The sequence below is a fragment of the Pseudophryne corroboree genome, chromosome 6 (assembly GCF_028390025.1).
Source record: "Pseudophryne corroboree isolate aPseCor3 chromosome 6, aPseCor3.hap2, whole genome shotgun sequence".
NCBI lineage: Eukaryota > Metazoa > Chordata > Amphibia > Anura > Myobatrachidae > Pseudophryne > Pseudophryne corroboree.
Window position 1 is genome coordinate 666022043 of NC_086449.1, and position 20292 is coordinate 666042334.

Genomic DNA, 20292 nt, shown 5'->3' on the forward strand with positions numbered 1-20292 from the left:
AAAAAGTTTCAGAACCGGGATAGGCGCTGGGTTGTGAGCTGGCACACTGCCTCTGTGTTTCTCTGACAGGCTTTACTATGGGTCTGTCCCCTATATGCCCAGTGTGTTTGTGGTGTCGGTACACGTGTGTCGGCATGTCTGAGTGCTCTTCCCAGGAGGAGACTGGATTAGGGAGAGAAACAATTGTGGGAGTGACCCTGTCGGCACCGCTGACGCCTGATTGGGTAAATGTTTTGAGTTCTTTTAATGCGAATGTGGCTCTATTTAAATAAGAGATTGGATAAGTCTGAGTCTCAGACCCAGGCATGGAAGAAATCCGTGGAGGATGTGTTGTCACAAGTTCAGACCCCCTCGGGGTCACAAAAGCGTTCTTTTACCCAGATAGCAGATACAGATACCGACACGGACTCTGACTCCAGTGTCGACTATAGTGATGCCAGATTAAATCCAAAACTGGCTAAAAGCATTCAGTACATGATTGTGGCGATAAGACGTGTTACATATCACAGAGGACCCTGCTGTTCCTGATACAAGGGTCTGTATGTTTAAAGGAAAGAAACCTGAGGTAACGTTCCCTTCCTCTCCTGAACCGAACGCTCTTTTGAAAAGGTTTGGGAAAATCCTGACAAGAAGTTTCAGATTCCCAAGAGAATTCTGGTGGCATATCTGTTCCCCTCTGGGGATAGGGAAAAGTGGGAGTCACCCCCCAATGTGGACAAATCTCTATCACGGCTGACCACAAAGGTGGTGCTTCCGTCTCCTGACACGGCAGCCCTAAAGGAACCTGCGGATCGTAAGCAGGAAAATACATTGAAATCCATTTATGTCACTACGGGTATGCTACTCAGACCTGCCGTTGCTTCGGCGTGGGTGAGTAGCGCTATTGAAAAGTGGGCAGATAACTTGTCATCTGAGTAAGATACCCTGGATAGGGATAGCATTCTTTTGACACTGGGTCATATCAGGGATGCTGCAGCCTACCTTAAGGAAGCTGCGAGGGACATTGGCCTTTTGGGATCAAGGCCTATGCAATGCTATGGCAGTCTCAGCTAGGAGAGCATTGTGGATTCATCAATGGAATGCTGATGCTGACTCTAAGAAGGCTATGCAGTCTCTGCCCTATAAAGGTGGTGTCTTGTTTGGTGACGGCCTCGCTGACCTGGAATCTACGGCTACCGCGGGTAAGGCATCCTTTTTACCTTATGTTCCTGCACAACAAAAGAAAACGCGCCACTATCAGATGCAGTCCTTTCGGCCCAATAAATACAAAAGAGGACGAGGGTCTTCCTTCCTTGCTTCCAGAGGAAGAGGAAAGGGAAAAAGGTCACCGGCTGTGGCAGGTTCCCAAGAGCAGAAGTCCTCTCTGGCTTCTACCAAATCCACCGCATGACGCTGGGACTCCTCTGCGGGAGTCCGCACCAGTGGGGGCACGTCTCCGACTCTTCAGTCATTTCTGGGTTCGTTCGGACCTAGACCCATGGATATTATAAATAATGTCCCAAGGGTACAAGCTGGAATTTCAAGACATGCCCCCTCGACGTTTTTTTAAATCGCCCTTACCAGTTTCTCTTCCGGACAGGGAGGTAGTATGCGGTGCTATACAAAAGCTATGTCAAAAGCAAGTCATTGTCACGGTGCCCCCTTCACAACAGGGAGAAGGCTTTTATTCGAGCCTGTTTGTGGTCCCGAAGCCGGACGGTTCGGTCAGATCTATTCTGAACTTAAAATCCTTCAATTTCTATCTAAAAAAGTTAAAATTCAAGATGGAATCTCTCCGAGCAGTGATCTCCAGTCTGGAGGAAGGGTTTTTTATGGTGTCGGTCGACATAAAGGATGCCTACTTACTTATATATCCTCCACATCAGGCTTACCTGAGGTTTGCTGGTCAGGATTGTCATTACCAACTTCAGACGTTGCCGTTTGGTCTGTCCACGGCTCCGAGGGTTTTCATAAAGTTATGGCGGAAATGATAGTTCTCCTGCGCAAGCAAGGAGTCACAATTATCCCGTACTTGGACGATCTCCTGATAAAAGCGAGGTCCAAGGAGCAATTACTGCAGGGCATGACGCTCTCCCTGACAATTCTGCAACAACATGGTTGGCTCCTAAACTTGCCAAAATCACAGTTGGTTCCGACGACAAGGCTGTCGTTCTTTGGTATGATTCTGGACATGGAATTACAGAGAGTTTTTCTTCCAGTGGAAAAGGCTCTGGAAATTCAGAACGTGGTCAAACAGATTCTGAAGCCGGCAAGAGTGTCTATTCATGAATGCACTCGGTTGCTAGGAAAGATGGTGGCGGCCATTCAGTTTGGCAGATTCCATGCCAGAATATTTCAGTGGGACCTGTTGGACAAATGGTCCGGATCCAAGACCAGAATCTCACTCCTGTGGTGGCTGCACAGCTCTCACCTCCTAGAGAGACGCAGATTCGGGATCCAGGACTGGATCCTGGTGACTACGGATGCGAGTCTCCGAGGCTGGGGTGCAGTCACACGGGGAAAATTTCCAGGGAAATTGGTCAAGCCATGAAACTTGTCTACACATAATTCCAGAAAGTTTAAGGGCCATTTACAACGCCCTTCTACAAGCGGAACATCTTAGCGATCTGCCCGTCTTGATTCAGTCGGACAACGTAACAGCAGAGCGGCAATGGCAGAAGCCACAAAAGTTTTCCGCTGGGCGGAAAGGCATGTAAGCGCTCTGTCAGCGGTCTTCATTCCAGGTGTGGACAACTGGGAAGCAGACTTCCTCAGCAGACACTATCTCCATCCAGGAGAGTGGGGTCTTCATCAAGAGGTCTTTGCGGAAGTGACAAGTCGTTGGGGAATTCCTCAAACAGACATGATGGCGTCTCGCCTCAACAAGAAATTTCCGAGATATTGTTCCAGGTCGAGGGACCCTCAAGCAATAGCAGTGGACGCCCTAGTGACACCGTGGGTGTTTCAGTCGATATGTGTTCCCTCCGATTCCACTAATTCCAAAAGTGTTAAAGATCATAAGAAGAACAAGGGTTCATGCAATCCTAATTGTTCCAGACTGGCCAAGGAGGGCCTGGTATCCATATCTTCAGTAATTACTCATAGGAGATCCCTGGCCTCTTCCTCTGCAAGACGATCTGTTACAGCAGGGGCCGTGCGTGTACCAAGACTTTACCGCGGCTTCGTTTGACGGCTTGGAGGTTGAAAGCAGGATCCTAGCCCGAAAGGGTATTCCCGGTGAAATAATTCCCACACTACTTCAGGCTAGAAAAGAGGTAACGGCGAAACATTATAACCGTATTTGGGGGAAATGTGTGTCTTAGTGTGAATCCAAGGAGGCTCCTACGGAAGAATTTCAGCTGGGCCGTTTTCTCCATTTTCTGCAAGCAGGGGTGGATGCGGGCCTAAAGTTAGGCTCAATTAAAGTACAAATTTCTGCCTTGTCAATTTTCTTTCAAAAAGAATTGGCTTCCCTTCCGGAAGTTCAGACTGTCGTGTAAGGCGTGCTGCACATCCAGCCTCCCTTTGTGCCCCTGGTGGCACCGTGGGATCTTAACGTGGTGTTGCAGTTCCTGCAAACTCATTGGTTTGAACCTTTATGTAAGGTAGAGTTGAAATTCGTCACTTGGAAAGTGATCATGCTGTTGGCCTTGGCCTCTGCTAGGCGAGTGTTTGAATTGACGGCTTTGTCTCACAAGAGCCCCTATTTGATCTTCCATGAAGATAGAGCGGAGTTGAGAACTTGTCAGCAATTTCTGCCTTAAGTGGTGTCATCGTTTCACATGAACCAACCTATTGTGGTGCCAGTGGCTACTGACGCCTTTGAGGAATCGAAGTCTCTAGATGTGGTCAGAGCTTTGAAAATTTATGTTGCCAGAACGGCTAAGATTAGGAAAACGGAGGCTCTGTTTGTCCTGTATGATACCAACAAGATTGGGGCTCCTGCTTCCAAGCAGACTATTGCACGCTGGATCTGTAATACCATTCGGCAAGCTCATTCTACGGCTGGATTGCCGTTACCGAAATCGGTGAAGGCCCATTCTACCAGAAAAGTGGGCTCATCCTGGGCGGCTGCCCGGGGGGTCTCGGCATTACAGCTTTGCCGAGCAGCTACTTGGTCGGGTACAAACACTTTTTTGCAAAGTTTTACAAGTTTGATACCCTGGCTAAGGAGGACCTCTTGTTTGGTCAATCTGTGCTGCAGAGTCATCCGCACTCTCCCTCCCGTTCTTGAGCTTTGGTATAAACCCCATAGTTCTTGAAGTGTCCCCAGCATCCTCTAGGACGTAAGGAGAAAATAGGATTTTAATACCTACCGGTAAATCCTTTTAGTCCGTAGAGGATGCTGGGTGCCCGTCCCAGTGCGTACTGTATCTGCAGTCATTGGTTATGGTTACACACGTGTTATGTTGCGTTTATAGTCAACATGTTGCTGTCATTAGTCATGCCGTTACTTGCGTTGGGTTAAATGCCATGTTGTACGGCATGTTTGAGGTGTGAGCTGGTGTATATCTCACTTGAGTTTAAATCAAAATAAATCCTTTTTCCTCGAAATGTCCGTCTCCCTGGGCACAGTTCCTATAACTGGAGTCTGGAGGAGGGGCATAGAGGGAGGAACCAGTTCACACCCCTTTTAAAGTCTTAAAGTGCCCATGTCTCCTGCGGATCACGTCTATACCCCATGGTTCTTGAAGTGTCCCCAGCATCCCCTACGGACCAAGAGAAAAGGATTTACCGGTAGGTATTAAAATCCTAATATATATATATATATATATATATATATATATATATATATATATATATATATATATATATATATATATATATATAAAAATCAATGTATCAGATGAATCGGCACTCACACAATACAGTAAAGTGCTCTGATGCCTTCCGGATAAATACATGTACAGGATAGTTTTCCAACAAGCAGTGGTACTCAAGAGGCTTGGCACAGCAAGAAATGGCAAAAGGGTTATGGTGCCCCTTTGTCTTCCCTTTTGTCACCTTGGCGAAGGGGTGCCACGGCCCCAAAACGCTGGATGCACTTTGTGACGATTAAATACACCTTTTTGCCATTTCTTGCTGTCTTGCTGTGCCAAGCCTCTTGAGTGCCGCTGCTTGTTGGAAAACTAATATATAAATATAGATATATATATAGATATATATATATATAGATATGTATAAACAAAAGAAAATAATCAAATTGTGCAAAAAATTTGCCTTAAACACAATACTCCTCAAGGAAAATCAGCTGCTAATCTCCAAAACAGTCCTCTTGCCAGTTGAGAACCAGTGGTTGAAAAGTGTTGATAGTTGTTTGGAGAGCGCTGAAGTATGCATTAAAGTCTCTTTGCAATCTTTCTATAGTATCTCAAAGAATAGTCACGGATAGTGGGATGATCCTGAAAAATACCCTCGCACCAGATTCACCAGACAGTAAAATCACTCGTTAGTCCTTCGCCAAAATTAATAAAAATTCTTTTATTTTTTTAAAAAGTTTATAACTCTTACATTGATCTTTAGACAATCATGGGATATGATCTTATAAGGACTAGCTGTCCACCCCAGCCGGGGAGGAGCTCAATGACAACTTGTCCACCCACTATGTCTCATCACCCAACGCGTTTCGTCTATACATAGACTTCCTCAGGGGTGTTTTTATATGTAAGAGCGATGTCCTAATTGTAGAACCGTAATGCTTGGGAAAGTATCCCTAAACGCGCACCACTAAAAATCCTATTGCTAATATTCTAAATTTAGAGGAATATCCAATGTAGGGTACTGCAAACTTCTTAAACCAGCGTACAGGAACAATTCAGACTCTCTAATACAGCTTTTATTTTTTGTTAGCTGCAATCTGGAGCTGCTGTCCTCAATGCTGTCCTTACACTGAATCAGTGTGAGGACAGCAGCTCCAGATTGCAGCTGTCGAAACGACAACGCGTTGGGTGATGAGACATAGTGGGTGGACAAGCTGTCATTGAGCTCCTCCCCGGCTGGGGTGGACAGCTAGTCCTTATAAGATAATATCCCATGATTGTCTAAAGATCAATGTAAGAGTTATAAACTTTAAAAAAAAAAAAATAATAATAATTTTTATTAATTTTGGTGAAGGACTAACGAGTGATTTTACTGTCTGGTGAATCTGGTGCGAGGATATTTTGCAGGATCATCCCACTATCCGTGACTATTCTTTGAGATACTATAGAAAGATTGCAAACAGACTTTAATGCATACTTGAGCGCTCTCCAAACAACTATCAACAAATATATATATATATATATATATATATATATAGATAGTGATATATATATAGAGATAGAGATATATATAGATATATTTATTAGAGATAGATAGATAGATATATATTCTATATCTCTCTAACAAAAACAAACTTTACTGGCACGGGTGGAGGGGGTATTTGAGACGATGGGGGTACTCATAAATGAAAAGTCTAATCAAGAGGTATGGGAGACAAAAAAGGTTGGAAACCGCTGCCCTAGAACTATCCATTCCCCAGTATTGAACAGCCAGGCGAAGGAGTGTTTTGTGCAGTGTTTGAAAACACAGTTTGAATGCCTGGTGTGAAGCTGCTGCAGATGCGATATCATTGTTTAACTGTTTTATAAATTGATTATTAATTTCACCTTACTGCATAAAATCTTTTATATTTACACTTTACTTTGATCTATCTAATGTTAATGTAAGTTGATGGTATATTAACCTTTGTTTTTCATAGTAAGTTGTTTAATTTTAAAAGAGAAACTTTTAGGTTACTTGCAGTGCTCTTACTATGTAACCAAGAAATAAGACATTATACTAGAGATGAGCGGGTTCAGATTTACTCTGTTCTTAACGCCAGAATTATTGCAAGTTCTTTTTTTCTGGATTTTTCTTATTGGCTAACCAAAACGCGTTGACGTCGGTGAGCCAATAAGGAGATTCGGGTAAATCCGAGTAAAACCGAACCCGCACTTCTCTACATTTTACAGACTTGTTTCTCTCAGAAATGTTACAAAGTATATGAGGAAAGTGTATTTTGTTTGTTTTAGACAATAGAATCAAATTGGAGATGTGGAAGACATAATTTGCAGAGAATTCAATGCCGTTCTGAGAATAGTAAAGGAGTTTACTGTCTTCAGTATGATGATGAGAAGATAATTAGTGGACTGCGGGATAACTCCATCAAAGTAAGAACTTTCCATTAGCTGTAATTCATTTTTAGAGATAAATTATTTCTAGAAAATATACAATTTTCTTTATCATGTAAAGTGTGTTTTTAAGACCAATAGTTGAAGAATATAAGCATCCAGACATAAAGCCACTACCAGAAGCTTTTATATTGAGAGGCATGGGGGTTAGTAGGAGCTAACTGAGTCAGTACATGCAAATTGATGTATTTTATAGACTGTGTGATACACTTTAGTTTCTGTTTCATTGTTACTAGATACCCATAGGTATATAGTGTGGTCTTTGGAGTCTAGCACTAAAATAGTGCAAAGCAGGCTACTTCCCCATATAGAACCCCACCACCAGTGCCTCAGTCTTGTTTTTAGTGCCTTGAAGCAAAGCATGATATTAGGGCGTAGCTTTTAGCTGGCGGTCTCCACCTGGATGTACTACCAGGTCCACACTGACGATCCCAGGCTGCAGCCGGAGCACAGGCAGAAGGTAAGGTGTAGGTTTGCGGTTAGCGGTTTAAGACGCATACAACGCAGCCTTACTGTCTCTGGTTGGGACACTACCGGACAGTCGCTGACGCAGTCGTCTACCTTGGGTGCACCAGCGCTAGACCTCAGGGATCATAGGCTCTGGGGGTTGATGACGCCGCAATCCCAGGGGTGGATGTCAGCCGTGGGGAGTAAGGCGCTCCCCTGGTCGCACCTGGGCAGTTTACTCAGTTTCCCGCCATAAACTGTATTTACCCGCTTCAGTCTGAGACGCAAAGAGACTTATTACACTTAGAACGCCAGAGTCGCTGTGCTGCTGTGTTCACGCACCGTCTTCTACTGATTTTTAGTGGCTTTATTGAATAAGGAATCAGGGTTCAAGTCTCCCGCTATGCGGAGGCAGATGATACAGCGCTGATTTCCTACCTACCTCTGTGGTATTGCATAGTTGAATAAGTGCCTAATGCAAATGAGTGACTGTGTACATATACTAGCTTTTTGTTCGCTGTGCGTCTAGATACGTTAGTCTCCCTGTATCCAGCTGCCTGGAGCCAGGTAATACAGTAATGTTTTCCTGTCTTCCTTAGTGTATTGTGTAGTTGAAAATGTATTAATTTCTCTTATGTCCTAGAGGATGCTGGGGACTCCAAAAGGACCGTGGGGTATAGACGGGATCCGCAGGAGCTTGGGCACACTGAAAAGACTTAAGACTGGGTGTGAACTGGCTCCTCCCTCTATGCTCCTCCTCCAGACCTCCATTAGACTTTGTGCCCAGGACTGACTGGACACTCACAGGGGAGCTCTCCTGAGTTTCTCTGGAAAAGACTTTGTTAGGTTTTTTATTTTCAGGGAGACCTGCTGGCTACAGGCTCCCTGCTTCGTGGGAGTGAGGGGGGAGCAGACCTACTTCTTCTTAGTTTAAGGGCTCTGCTTCTCGGCTACTGGACACCATTAGCTCCAGTGGGTTCGATCACTTGGTGCGCTTAGCTGCTTGTTTCCGGAGCCATGCCGTCACCCCCTCACAGAAGCCAGAAGAAAGAAGTCTGGTGAGTATGAGAAGATCAGAAGACTTCAGGACGGCAGAAGACTTCGGTGACCTGGTACAGCGCAGCGGAGACGCTGCGCTCCATGCTCCCACACACATCGCGGATGGCACTCGCTGGGGGGGGGGGGCGCCCTGGGCAGCAGGTCACTGGGGTCCAGGTAGCCGGCAGAAGCACTGTCGTTGCCTCGGCACCGTTCATCGCCCCCCGCCGGCATTTTCAAATGGGCCGGACCTCCATCGCTCCCCGCAAGTAACGGGGAGATTTCTCAGGGGGAGGGGGCGCAGTGTGGTGCATTAATTTATTCTAGCAGCGCTGGTATTATATATCCCCTATAGGGATATATAGGCGCTGGGGTGTGAGCTGGAATACTCCCTCTGGGTCTCTCTCTGGGCTTCACTATAGGCCTGTCCCCTAGCTGAGGCATTTTGTGTGTGTCGCTGTGTCGATCAATCGTGTCGACATGTCGGAGGCTGAATGTGATTCACTGGAGGAGGTTGTAGGGGGTGAAGTTGTGGGTCTGGATTTGGGTTTGTCGGCGCAGCCGACACCTGATTTACTCACGTTATTAACTACAATCAATACGAATGTAGCTTCGTTATCTAAGAGGTTAGATAAGTCTGAGTCACATACGCAGGTGTGGAAAAAGTCCATAGAGGAGGCTTTATCTCAGGTACAGACCCCATCGGGCTCGCAGAAGCGGCCGTTTACTCAGGTGGCAGATACCGACTCTGACGGCGATTTTTCTGAGGCTGCTTTGCATCCGCGTTTAGTAAAGAGTATTCAGTACATGATTGTGGCTATAAAGGATGTTTTACACATTTCTGATGAACCTGCGGTGCAGGAAACAAGGATTTGTTTGTTCAAAGGGAAAAAACCTGAAGTGATATTTCCCCCCTCTCATGAAATGAATACTCTTTGTGAAAAGGCTTGGGTGTTGCTGGATAAGAGGTGGCAGATTCCCAAAAGGATTTACATGGCGTATCCTTTCCCCTCTGATGACAGGGAAAAATGGGAGTCGTCTCCGAATATTGACAAAGCCCTATCTCGTTTGTCTAAGAAGGTGGCGCTTCCGTCTCCGGACATGGCGGATCGCAAGCTGGAGACTTCTCTGAAGTCCATTTTCGCTAATACAGGCGTATTGCTCAGACCTGCAGTGGCGTCGGTGTGGGTGAGTAGTGCTATTGCTAAATGGGCCGAGAATTTAGCCACTGACATGGATACCCTTGAAAAAGATAATGTTCTTCTGACTCTTGGTTATATCAAGGACACTGCAGATTACCTGAAGGATGCGGCGAGGGATGTTTGTCTTTTGGGATCAAGAGCCAATGCCATGTCAATATCGGCTAGGAGGGCGTTGTGTATCCATCAATGGAATGCTGATGCCGACTCCAAGAGAGCTTATAAAGGTAGTGTCTTGTTTGGTGGTAAGTCCTCTTTTCTTCCCTATGTTCCCACACAGCACAAAAAGGCACCGCATCAGCAGATGCAGTCCTTTCGTCCTAATAAATACAGGGTTCGTCCTTCCTCGCTTCAAAGGGTAAAGGAAGGGGTAGGAAGTCGCCTGCCGTGTCAGGCGCCCAGGACCAAAAGTCCTCCCCTGCCTCTACCAAGTCCACCGCATGACGTTGGGGCTTCCCTGGGGGAGTCCGGACCGGTGGGGGGGCGTCTCCGAGTCTTCAGTCAGGTATGGATACGTTCAGGCCTCGATCCTTGGGTCCTAGAGATTGTATCTCAGGGATACAAGCTGGAGTTTCGGGAGTTGAACCCTCACCGGTTTTTCGTTTCGCCCTTACCAGCGTCTCTTCCGGACAGGGAGCTGGTGTTGGCAGCGATACAAAAATTGTGTCATCAGAAGGTCATTGTTCCAATTCCCCCGCCACAACGGTTGGAGGGGTTCTACTCGAGCCTATTTTTGGTGCCGAAACCGGACGGTTCGGTCAGACCGATTCTGAATCTAAAATCCCTCAATCCATACTTGAAAGTTTTTAAGTTCAAGATGGAATCTCTTCGAGCTGTCATTTCCAGCCTAGAAGGGGAGAATTGTATGGCGTCAGTCGACATAAAGGATGCCTACTTACATGTCCCGATATTTCCTTCGCATCAGGCCTTCCTCAGGTTTGCGATACAGGACTCTCATTACCAATTTCAAACGTTGTCGTTTGGCCTTTCCACGGCCCAGAGAGTGTTCACCAAGGTCATGGCGGAAATGATGGTTCTCCTTCGCAAGCAGGGGGTTTCAATTATCCCGTACTTGGACGATCTCCTGATAAAGGCGAGGTCCAAGGAAAGGTTGCTAAGGAGTGTGGACTTGGTGCTTCGACAGCACGGTTAGCTGCTAAATTTACCAAAATCTCAGTTGATTCCGACCACCTGGCTGTTCTTTCTGGGCATGGTTCTCGACACGGAATTACAGAGTTTCTCTATCGTCCTAAGTGGATGCTGGGGTTCCTGAAAGGACCATGGGGAATAGCGGCTCCGCAGGAGACAGGGCACAAAAGTAAAGCTTTTACAGGTCAGGTGGTGTGTACTGGCTCCTCCCCCTATGACCCTCCTCCAGACTCCAGTTAGATTTTTGTGCCCGGCCGAGAAGGGTGCAATTCTAGGTGGCTCTCATAAAGAGCTGCTTAGACAGTTTAGCTTAGGTTTTTTATTTTACAGTGATTCCTGCTGGCAACAGGATCACTGCAACGAGGGACAGAGGGGAGAAGAAGTGAACTCACCTGCGTGCAGGATGGATTGGCTTCTTGGCTACTGGACATGAAGCTCCAGAGGGACGATCACAGGTACAGCCTGGATGGTCACCGGAGCCGCGCCCCCTCGCAGATGCTGAAGCAAGAAGAGGTCCAGAATCGGCGGCTGAAGACTCCAGCAGTCTTCTAAGGTAGCGCACAGCACTGCAGCTGTGCGCCATTTTCCTCTCAGCACACTTCACACGGCAGTCACTGAGGGTGCAGGGCGCTGGGGGGGGCGCCCTGGGAGGCAAATGAAAACCTTTTAAAAGGCAAAAAATACCTCACATATAGCCCCCAGAGGCTATATGGAGATATTTACCCCTGCCTAAATGTACTAAATAGCGGGAGACGAGCCCGCCGAAAAAGGGGCGGGGCCTATCTCCTCAGCACACGGCGCCATTTTCTGTCACAGCTCCGCTGGTCAGGACGGCTCCCAGGTCTCTCCCCTGCACTGCACTACAGAAACAGGGTAAAACAGAGAGGGGGGGCATATTAATGGCTATATATTTATATAAAAAGCAGCTATAAGGGAGCACTTAATCATAAGGCTATCCCTGTCATATATAGCGCTTTTTGGTGTGTGCTGGCAGACTCTCCCTCTGTCTCCCCAAAGGGCTAGTGGGTCCTGTCTTCGTATAGAGCATTCCCTGTGTGTCTGCTGTGTGTCGGTACGTGTGTGTCGACATGTATGAGGACGATATTGGTGTGGAGGCGGAGCAATTGCCAAATATGAGGATGTCACCCCCTAGGGAGTCGACACCGGAATGGATGCCTTTATTTGTGGAATTACGGGATAGCGTCAACTCGCTTAAGCAGTCGTTTGCCGACATGAGGCGGCCGGACAATCAATTAGTGCCTGTCCAGGCGCCTCAAGCACCGTCAGGGGCTGTAAAACGCCCTTTGCCTCAGTCGGTCGACACAGACCCAGACACAGGCACTGATTCCAGTGGTGAGGGCGACGAATCAACCGTATTTTCCAGTAGGGCCACACGTTATATGATTTTGGCAATGAAGGAGGCGTTACAGTTAGCTGATACTACAGGTACCACTAAACAGGGTATTATGTGGGGTGTGAAAAAACTACCAGTAGTTTTTCCCGAATCAGAAGAATTAAATGACGTGTGTGAGGAAGCGTGGGTTGCCCCCGATAAAAAACTGCTAATTTCAAAGAAGTTATTGGCTTTATACCCTTTCCCACCAGAGGTTAGGGAGCGCTGGGAAACACCTCCTAGGGTGGACAAAGCGCTAACACGCTTATCAAAACAAGTGGCGTTACCCTCTCCTGAGACGGCCGCACTTAAAGATCCATCAGATAGGAGGATGGAAAATATCCAAAAAAGTATATACACACATGCAGGTGTTATACTACGACCAGCTATTGCGACTGCCTGGATGTGCAGTGCTGGGGTAGTTTGGTCAGAGTCCCTGATCGAAAATATTGATACCCTGGACAGGGACAATATTTTACTGTCGTTAGAACAAATAAAGGATGCTTTTCTTTATATGCGTGATGCACAGAGAGATATCTGCACACTGGCATCACGGGTAAGTGCTATGTCCATTTCGGCCAGAAGAGCTTTGTGGACACGACAGTGGACAGGCGATGCGGATTCAAAACGGCATATGGAAGTTTTGCCGTATAAGGGGGAGGAGTTATTTGGGGTCGGTCTATCGGATTTGGTGGCCACGGCTACGGCCGGGAAATCCACCTTTCTACCTCAAGTCACTCCCCAACAGAAAAAGGCACCGACCTTTCAACCGCAGCCCTTTCGTTCCTTTAAAAACAAGAGAGCAAAGGGCTATTCATATCTGCCACGAGGCAGAGGACGAGGGAAGAGACAGCAACAGGCAGCTCCTTCCCAGGAACAGAAGCCCTCCCCGGCTTCTACAAAAGCCTCAGCATGACGCTGGGGCTTCTCAAGCGGACTCGGGGGCGGTAGGCGGTCGTCTCAAGAATTACAGCGCGCAGTGGGCTCACTCGCAGGTAGATCCCTGGATCCTGCAGATAATTTCTCCGGGGTATAGGTTGGAATTAGAGACGTCTCCACCTCGCCGTTTCCTGAAGTCTGCTTTACCAACGTCCCCCTCCGAAGGGGAGACGGTTTTGGAAGCCATTCACAAGCTGTACTCTCAGCAGGTGATAGTCAAGGTACCTCTTCTACAGCAAGGGAAGGGGTATTATTCCACTCTATTTGTGGTACCGAAGCCGGATGGCTCGGTAAGGCCTATTCTAAATCTGAAGTCCTTGAACCTGTACATAAAGAAGTTCAAGTTCAAGATGGAGTCACTCAGAGCAGTGATAGCGAACCTGGAAGAAGGGGATTTTATGGTATCCTTGGACATCAAGGATGCGTATCTCCACGTTCCAATTTACCCCTCACACCAGGGGTACCTCAGGTTCGTTGTACAAAACTGTCACTATCAGTTTCAGACGCTGCCGTTTGGGTTGTCCACGGCACCTCGGGTCTTTACAAAGGTAATGGCCGAGATGATGATTCTTCTTCGAAGAAAAGGCGTATTAATTATCCCATACTTGGACGATCTCCTAATAAGGGCAAGGTCCAGAGAACAGCTAGAGATGGGATTAGCACTATCTCAAGAGGTGCTAAAGCAGCACGGATGGATTCTGAATATTCCAAAATCCCAATTAATGCCGACAACTCGTCTGCTGTTCCTGGGGATGATTCTGGACACAGTTCAGAAAAAGGTTTTTCTTCCCGAGGAAAAAGCCAAGGAGTTATCCGACCTGGTCAGGAACCTCCTAAAACCAGGAAAGGTGTCTGTACATCAATGCACAAGAGTCCTGGGAAAAATGGTAGCTTCTTACGAAGCAATTCCGTTCGGCAGATTCCATGCAAGAATTTTTCAAAGGGATCTGTTGGACAAATGGTCAGGGTCGCATCTTCAGATGCACCTGCGGATAACCCTGTCGCCAAGGACAAGGGTATCTCTCCTGTGGTGGTTGCAGGAGGCTCATCTATTGGAGGGCCGCAGATTCGGCATACAGGATTGGATCCTGGTGACCACGGACGCCAGCCTGAGAGGCTGGGGAGCAGTCACACAGGGAAGAAACTTCCAGGGAGTGTGGACGAGCCTGGAAAAGTCTCTTCACATAAACATTCTGGAACTAAGAGCGATCTACAATGCTCTAAGCCAGGCGGAACCTCTGCTTCAAGGAAGACCGGTGTTGATCCAGTCGGACAACATCACGGCAGTCGCCCATGTAAACAGACAGGGCGGCACAAGAAGCAGGAGTGCAATGGCAGAAGCTGCCAGGATCCTTCGCTGGGCGGAGAATCACGTGATAGCTTTGTCAGCAGTATTCATCCCGGGCGTGGACAACTGGGAAGCAGACTTCCTCAGCAGACACGATCTTCACCCGGGAGAGTGGGGACTTCATCCAGAAGTTTTTCACATGCTAATAAACCGTTGGGAAAAACCAATGGTGGACATGATGGCGTCTCGCCTCAACAAAAAACTGGACAGGTATTGCGCCAGGTCAAGAGATCCGCAGGCAATAGCTGTGGACGCGCTGGTAACACCTTGGGTGTATCAGTCGGTGTATGTGTTTCCTCCTCTGCCTCTCATACCAAAGGTATTGAGAATTATACGGCGAAGAGGAGTAAGAACGATACTAGTGGCTCCGGATTGGCCAAGAAGGACTTGATACCCGGAACTTCAAGAGATGGTCACGGACGAGCCGTGGCCTCTACCTCTGAGAAGGGACCTGCTCCAGCAGGGTCCGTGTCTCTTTCAAGACTTACCGCGGCTGCGTTTGACGGCATGGCGGTTGAACGCCAGATCCTAAAAGGAAAAGGCATTCCAGAAGAAGTCATTCCTACCTTGATAAAGGCAAGGAAGGAAGTCACCGCGAAACATTATCACCGTATTTGGCGAAAATATGTTGCGTGGTGCGAGGATCGGAGTGCTCCGACGGAGGAATTTCAACTGGGTCGTTTCCTACATTTCCTGCAATCAGGATTGTCTATGGGTCTCAAATTGGGATCTATAAAGGTTCAAATTTCGGCCCCGTCAATATTCTTCCAAAAAGAATTGGCCTCAGTCCCTGAGGTCCAGACTTTTGTCAAAGGAGTACTGCATATACAGCCTCCTGTGGTGCCTCCGGTGGCACCGTGGGATCTAAATGTAGTTTTAGATTTCCTCAAATCCCATTGGTTTGAACCACTAAAGAATGTGGATTTGAAATATCTCACATGAAAAGTGACTATGTTACTGGCCCTGGCTTCGGCCAGGAGAGTATCTGAACTGGCGGCTTTATCTTATAAAAGCCCTTATTTAATTTTCCATTCGGATAGGGCAGAGCTGCGGACGCGTCCGCATTTTCTCCCTAAGGTGGTATCAGCGTTTCACCTGAACCAGCCTATTGTAGTGCCTGCGGCTACAGACGACTTGGAGGACTCCAAGTTGTTAGACGTTGTCAGAGCCTTAAAAATATATATTTCAAGGACGGCTGGAGTCAGAAAATCTGACTCGCTGTTTATACTGTATGCACCCAACAAGTTGGGTGCTCCTGCTTCTAAGCAGTCGATTGCTCGTTGGATTTGTAACACAATTCAACTTGCACATTCTGTGGCAGGCCTGCCACAGCCTAAATCTGTTAAGGCCCATTCCACAAGGAAGGTGGGCTCATCTTGGGCGGCTGCCCGAGGGGTCTCGGCATTACAACTCTGCCGAGCAGCTACGTGGTCAGGGGAGAACACGTTTGTAAAATTTTACAAATTTGATACCCTGGCAAAAGAGGACCTGGAGTTCTCTCATTCGGTGCTGCAGAGTCATCCGCACTCTCCCGCCCGTTTGGGAGCTTTGGTATAATCCCCATGGTCCTTTCAGGAACCCCAGCATCCACTTAGGACGATAGAGAAAATAAGAATTTACTTACCGATAATTCTATTTCTCGGAGTCCGTAGTGGATGCTGGGCGCCCATCCCAAGTGCGGATTATCTGCAATACTTGTACATAGTTATTGTTAACTAATTCGGGTTATTGTTTAGGAAGCCATCTTTCAGAGGCTCCTCTGTTATCATACTGTTAACTGGGTTTAGATCACAAGTTGTACGGTGTGATTGGTGTGGCTGGTATGAGTCTTACCCGGGATTCAAAATCCTCCCTTATTGTGTACGCTCGTCCGGGCACAGTACCTAACTGGAGTCTGGAGGAGGGTCATAGGGGGAGGAGCCAGTACACACCACCTGACCTGTAAAAGCTTTACTTTTGTGCCCTGTCTCCTGGTTATTATCGGTAAGTAAATTCTTATTTTTTCTTCCACAAGAAAAGACTCTAGAACTGCAGTTGTTGGTCATGGAACTTCTAAAGCCGAAGGCTGTGTCCATCCATCAATGTACACGCGTTCTGGGGAAGATGGTGGCGACGTACGAAGCCATTCCGTTCGGCAGGTTTCATGCCCGGGTGTTTCAGTGGGACTTGCTGAGCAAATGGTCCGGGTCTCACCTGCACATGCACCGGAAGATAAGTCTATCTCCCAGAGCCAGGATTTCCCTCCTGTGCTGGCTACAAGAGTCTCACCTTCTAGAGGGACGCCTGTTCGGTATCCTGGATTGGGTACTTCTGACGACAGATGCGAGTCTCCGGGGCTGGGGTGCAGTCACCCAAGGCAGGAAATTCCAGGGGAAATGGTCATTCCAGGAAGCGGGTCTCCACCTAAATGTTCTCGAGTTAAAAGCCATTTACAACGGCCTGCTACAGGCAAGAAGCCTTCTTCAGGGTCGACCTGTCCTGGTACAGTCAGACAACGTCACAGCGGTGGCACATATCAACCGTCAAGGCGGCACAAGGAGCAGAGCGGCAATGGCGGAAGCCACAAGAATCCTTCGCTGGGCGGAACAACACCTGAGCGCCCTGTCAGCAGTCTTCCTTCTGGGAGTAGACAACTGGGAAGCAGACTTCCTCAGCAGACACTACCTCCATCCGGGAGAGTGGGCTCTTCATCAAGAGGTGTTTGCAGACGTGACAAAGCGTTGGGGACTGCCTCTGACAGACATGATGGCGTCTCGTCTCAACAAGAAGCTTCCGAGGTATTGTTCCAGGTCAAGGGTCCCTCAAGCCGCACTGGTGGATGCCCTGGTGTCTCCGTGGGTGTTCAAGTCGGTGTATGTGTTCCCTCCACTTCCTCTCATTCCAAGGGTACTGGGGATCATTCGGCGAGCAAGGGTTCAGGCGATTCTCGTAGTTCCAGATTGGCCAAGAAGGGCCTGGTATCCAGACCTTCAGGAATTACTAGTGGAAGATTCTTGTCCGCTTCCTCTGAGAGAGGACCTGTTGTTGCAGGGTCCATGCGTGTTTCCAGACTTACCGCGGCTGCGTTTGACGGCATGGAAGTTGAGCGCCAGATCTTAGCTCGTAAAGGTATTCCAGGAGAGGTCATACCTACTCTCCTCAGGGCTAGGAAGGAGGTTACGGCGAAGCATTATCACCGTATTTGGAAGAAGTATGTTTCCTGGTGTGAGTTTAAGAAGGCTCCTGCGGAAGAATTTAATTTGGGGCGGTTTCTCCACTTTTTGCAGGCTGGTGTGGATGCTGGCCTGAAGTTGGGCTCCATCAAGGTGCAGGTTTCGGCATTGTCTATTTTCTTTCAAAGAGAACTGGCGGCCCTCCCAGAGGTTCAGACGTTCGTGAAGGTAGTTTTGCATATCAATCCTCCGTTTGTGCCTCCTGTGGCCCCATGGGATCTGGACGTGGTGTTAAAGTTTCTCATATCTTCCTGGTTTGAGCCTTTGCGTAAGGTTGAGTTGAAGTTTCTCACCTGGAAGGTAGTCATGTTGTTGGCACTGGCTTCTGCCAGGCGGGTGTCTGAGTTGGCGGCCTTATCTCATAAAAGCCCGTACTTGGTCTTTCATTCGGATAGGGCAAAATTGAGGACTCGTCAACGATTTTTACCAAAGGTGGTCTCCTCGTTTCACATTAATCAACCTATTGTGGTACCGGTGGCCAGGGATGCTGGGACAGTTCCCAGGTCTCTGGATGTAGTGAGGGCGTTGAAGATCTACGTCGCCCGTACGGCGGTTGCCAGGAAAACTTAGGCACTGTTTTTCCTGTACGCTTCCAACAAGATTGGTCATCCTGCTTCAAAACAGACTATTGCACGCTGGATTTGTAGTACGATTCAGCGGGCTCATTCTTCGGCCGGATTACCGGTGCCGAAGTCGGTGAAAGCCCATTCTACCAGGAAGGTGGGCTCGTCTTGGGCGTCTCGGCTCTACAGCTCTGCCGAGCGGCTACTTGGTTGGGTTCAAACACGTTTGCCAAGTTCTATAAGTTTGATACCCTGGCTGATGAGGACCTTGCGTTTGCTCAGTCGGTGCTGCAGAGTCGTCCGCACTCTCCCGCCCGGAGCTTTGGTATAAACCCCATGGTCCTTTTGGAGTCCCCAGCATCCTCTTGGACGTAAGAGAAAATAGGATTTTGGTACTTTACCGGTAAATCCTTTTCTCCTAGTCCGTAGAGGATGCTGGGCGCCCATCCCAGTGCGGACTGTTTCTTGTAGTGTTCTTTTGTCGGTTCACTTAGTTTATACACGGGTTGTGTATTTCTGGTTTCAGCTTGTTGCTGTTGTTGTTTCATACTGTTCTCTGGTTTACTGTTACTCCGGTAGTACGGTATGGTTGTGGTGTGGGCTGGTATGTTTGTAGCCCTTAGTTTACACAAAAATCCTTTCCTCGAAATGTCCGTCTCTCCTGGGCACAGTTCCTATAACTGAGGTCTGGAGGAGGGGCATAGAGGGAGGAGCCAGTTCACACCCAGTCTTAAGTCTTTTCAGTGTGCCCAAGCTCCTGCGGATCCCGTCTATACCCCATGGTCCTTTTGGAGTCCCCAGCTTCCTCTACGGACTAGAAGAAAAGGATTTACCGGTAAGTACCAAAATCCTATTTTTGCAAATGTATACTGATGCATTATATGTGACTGTTTGCTAGTGCTGCTGCCTGACTTTTTTCTGTCACTCTCGCTTTATCTCTCTTTTTCTCTTACGTCCTAGAGGATGCTGGGGACTCCAAAAGGACCATGGGGTATAGACAGGATCCGCAGGAGACATGGGCACACTATAAGACTTTTAAATGGGTGTGAACTGGCTCCTCCCTCTATGCCCCCTCCTCCAGACCTCCGTTAGATTCTGTGCCCAGAGAGACTGGACACTCACTAGGGGAGCTCTCCTGAGTTTCTCTGAAAAGACTTTAGATTAGGTTTTTTATTTTCAGAGAGACCTGCTGGCTACAGGCTCTCTGCTTCGTGGGAGTGAGGGGAGAGAAGTCAGACCTACTTCTTCCGAGTTAAGGGCTCTGCTTCTTAGGCTACTGGACACCATTAGCTCCAGAGGGTTCGATCACTTGGTGCGCCTAGCTGCTTGTTCCCGGAGCCGCGCCATCAACCCCCTCACAGAAGCCAGAAGAAAGAAGCCGGGTGAGTATAAGAAGGCAGAAGATTTCAGACGGCAGAAGACTTCAGTAACGGAGGTACAGCGCAGCGGTTGCGCTGCGCTCCATGCTCCCACACACACACCAACGGCACTCCAAGGGTGCTGGGCGCAGGGGGGGGCGCCCTGGGCAGCAGGTTACTGGAGTTTTCACTGGCAAAAAAGCATATTATCGGTGCCTAGGCACTAAATTTGAGACCCCCGCCAGTATTATAATTTAAATTTGAGTGGGACTACAGCGCGCCGGATGGGGGCGTGGCTTGGCCCGCACAGCTTACCAGCGCCATTTTCTCTCTTCACAGAGCATGCAGAGACGCTGGCCCGGACCTCCACTCTCCTTACAAGTACAGGGAGCAAAATGGGGGGGGGGGGGGTGCGGCACAGTTGATTAGTGCGCTATATATATATATAATAATAAT

General features: G+C 48.0%; 1 protein-coding gene across 3 annotated transcripts in view; it reads left to right on the forward strand.

Moving 5' to 3' along the window:
* Positions 1–20292, forward strand: part of FBXW11 (F-box and WD repeat domain containing 11) — a 455869-nt gene that overhangs the window by 279622 nt on the left and 155955 nt on the right. For all 3 annotated transcript variants that reach the window (XM_063928243.1, XM_063928244.1, XM_063928245.1), the window contains one exon: positions 7032–7169. In XM_063928243.1, the coding sequence (XP_063784313.1) occupies positions 7032–7169 (138 nt within the window). The remainder of the gene's footprint in view (positions 1–7031; positions 7170–20292) is intronic.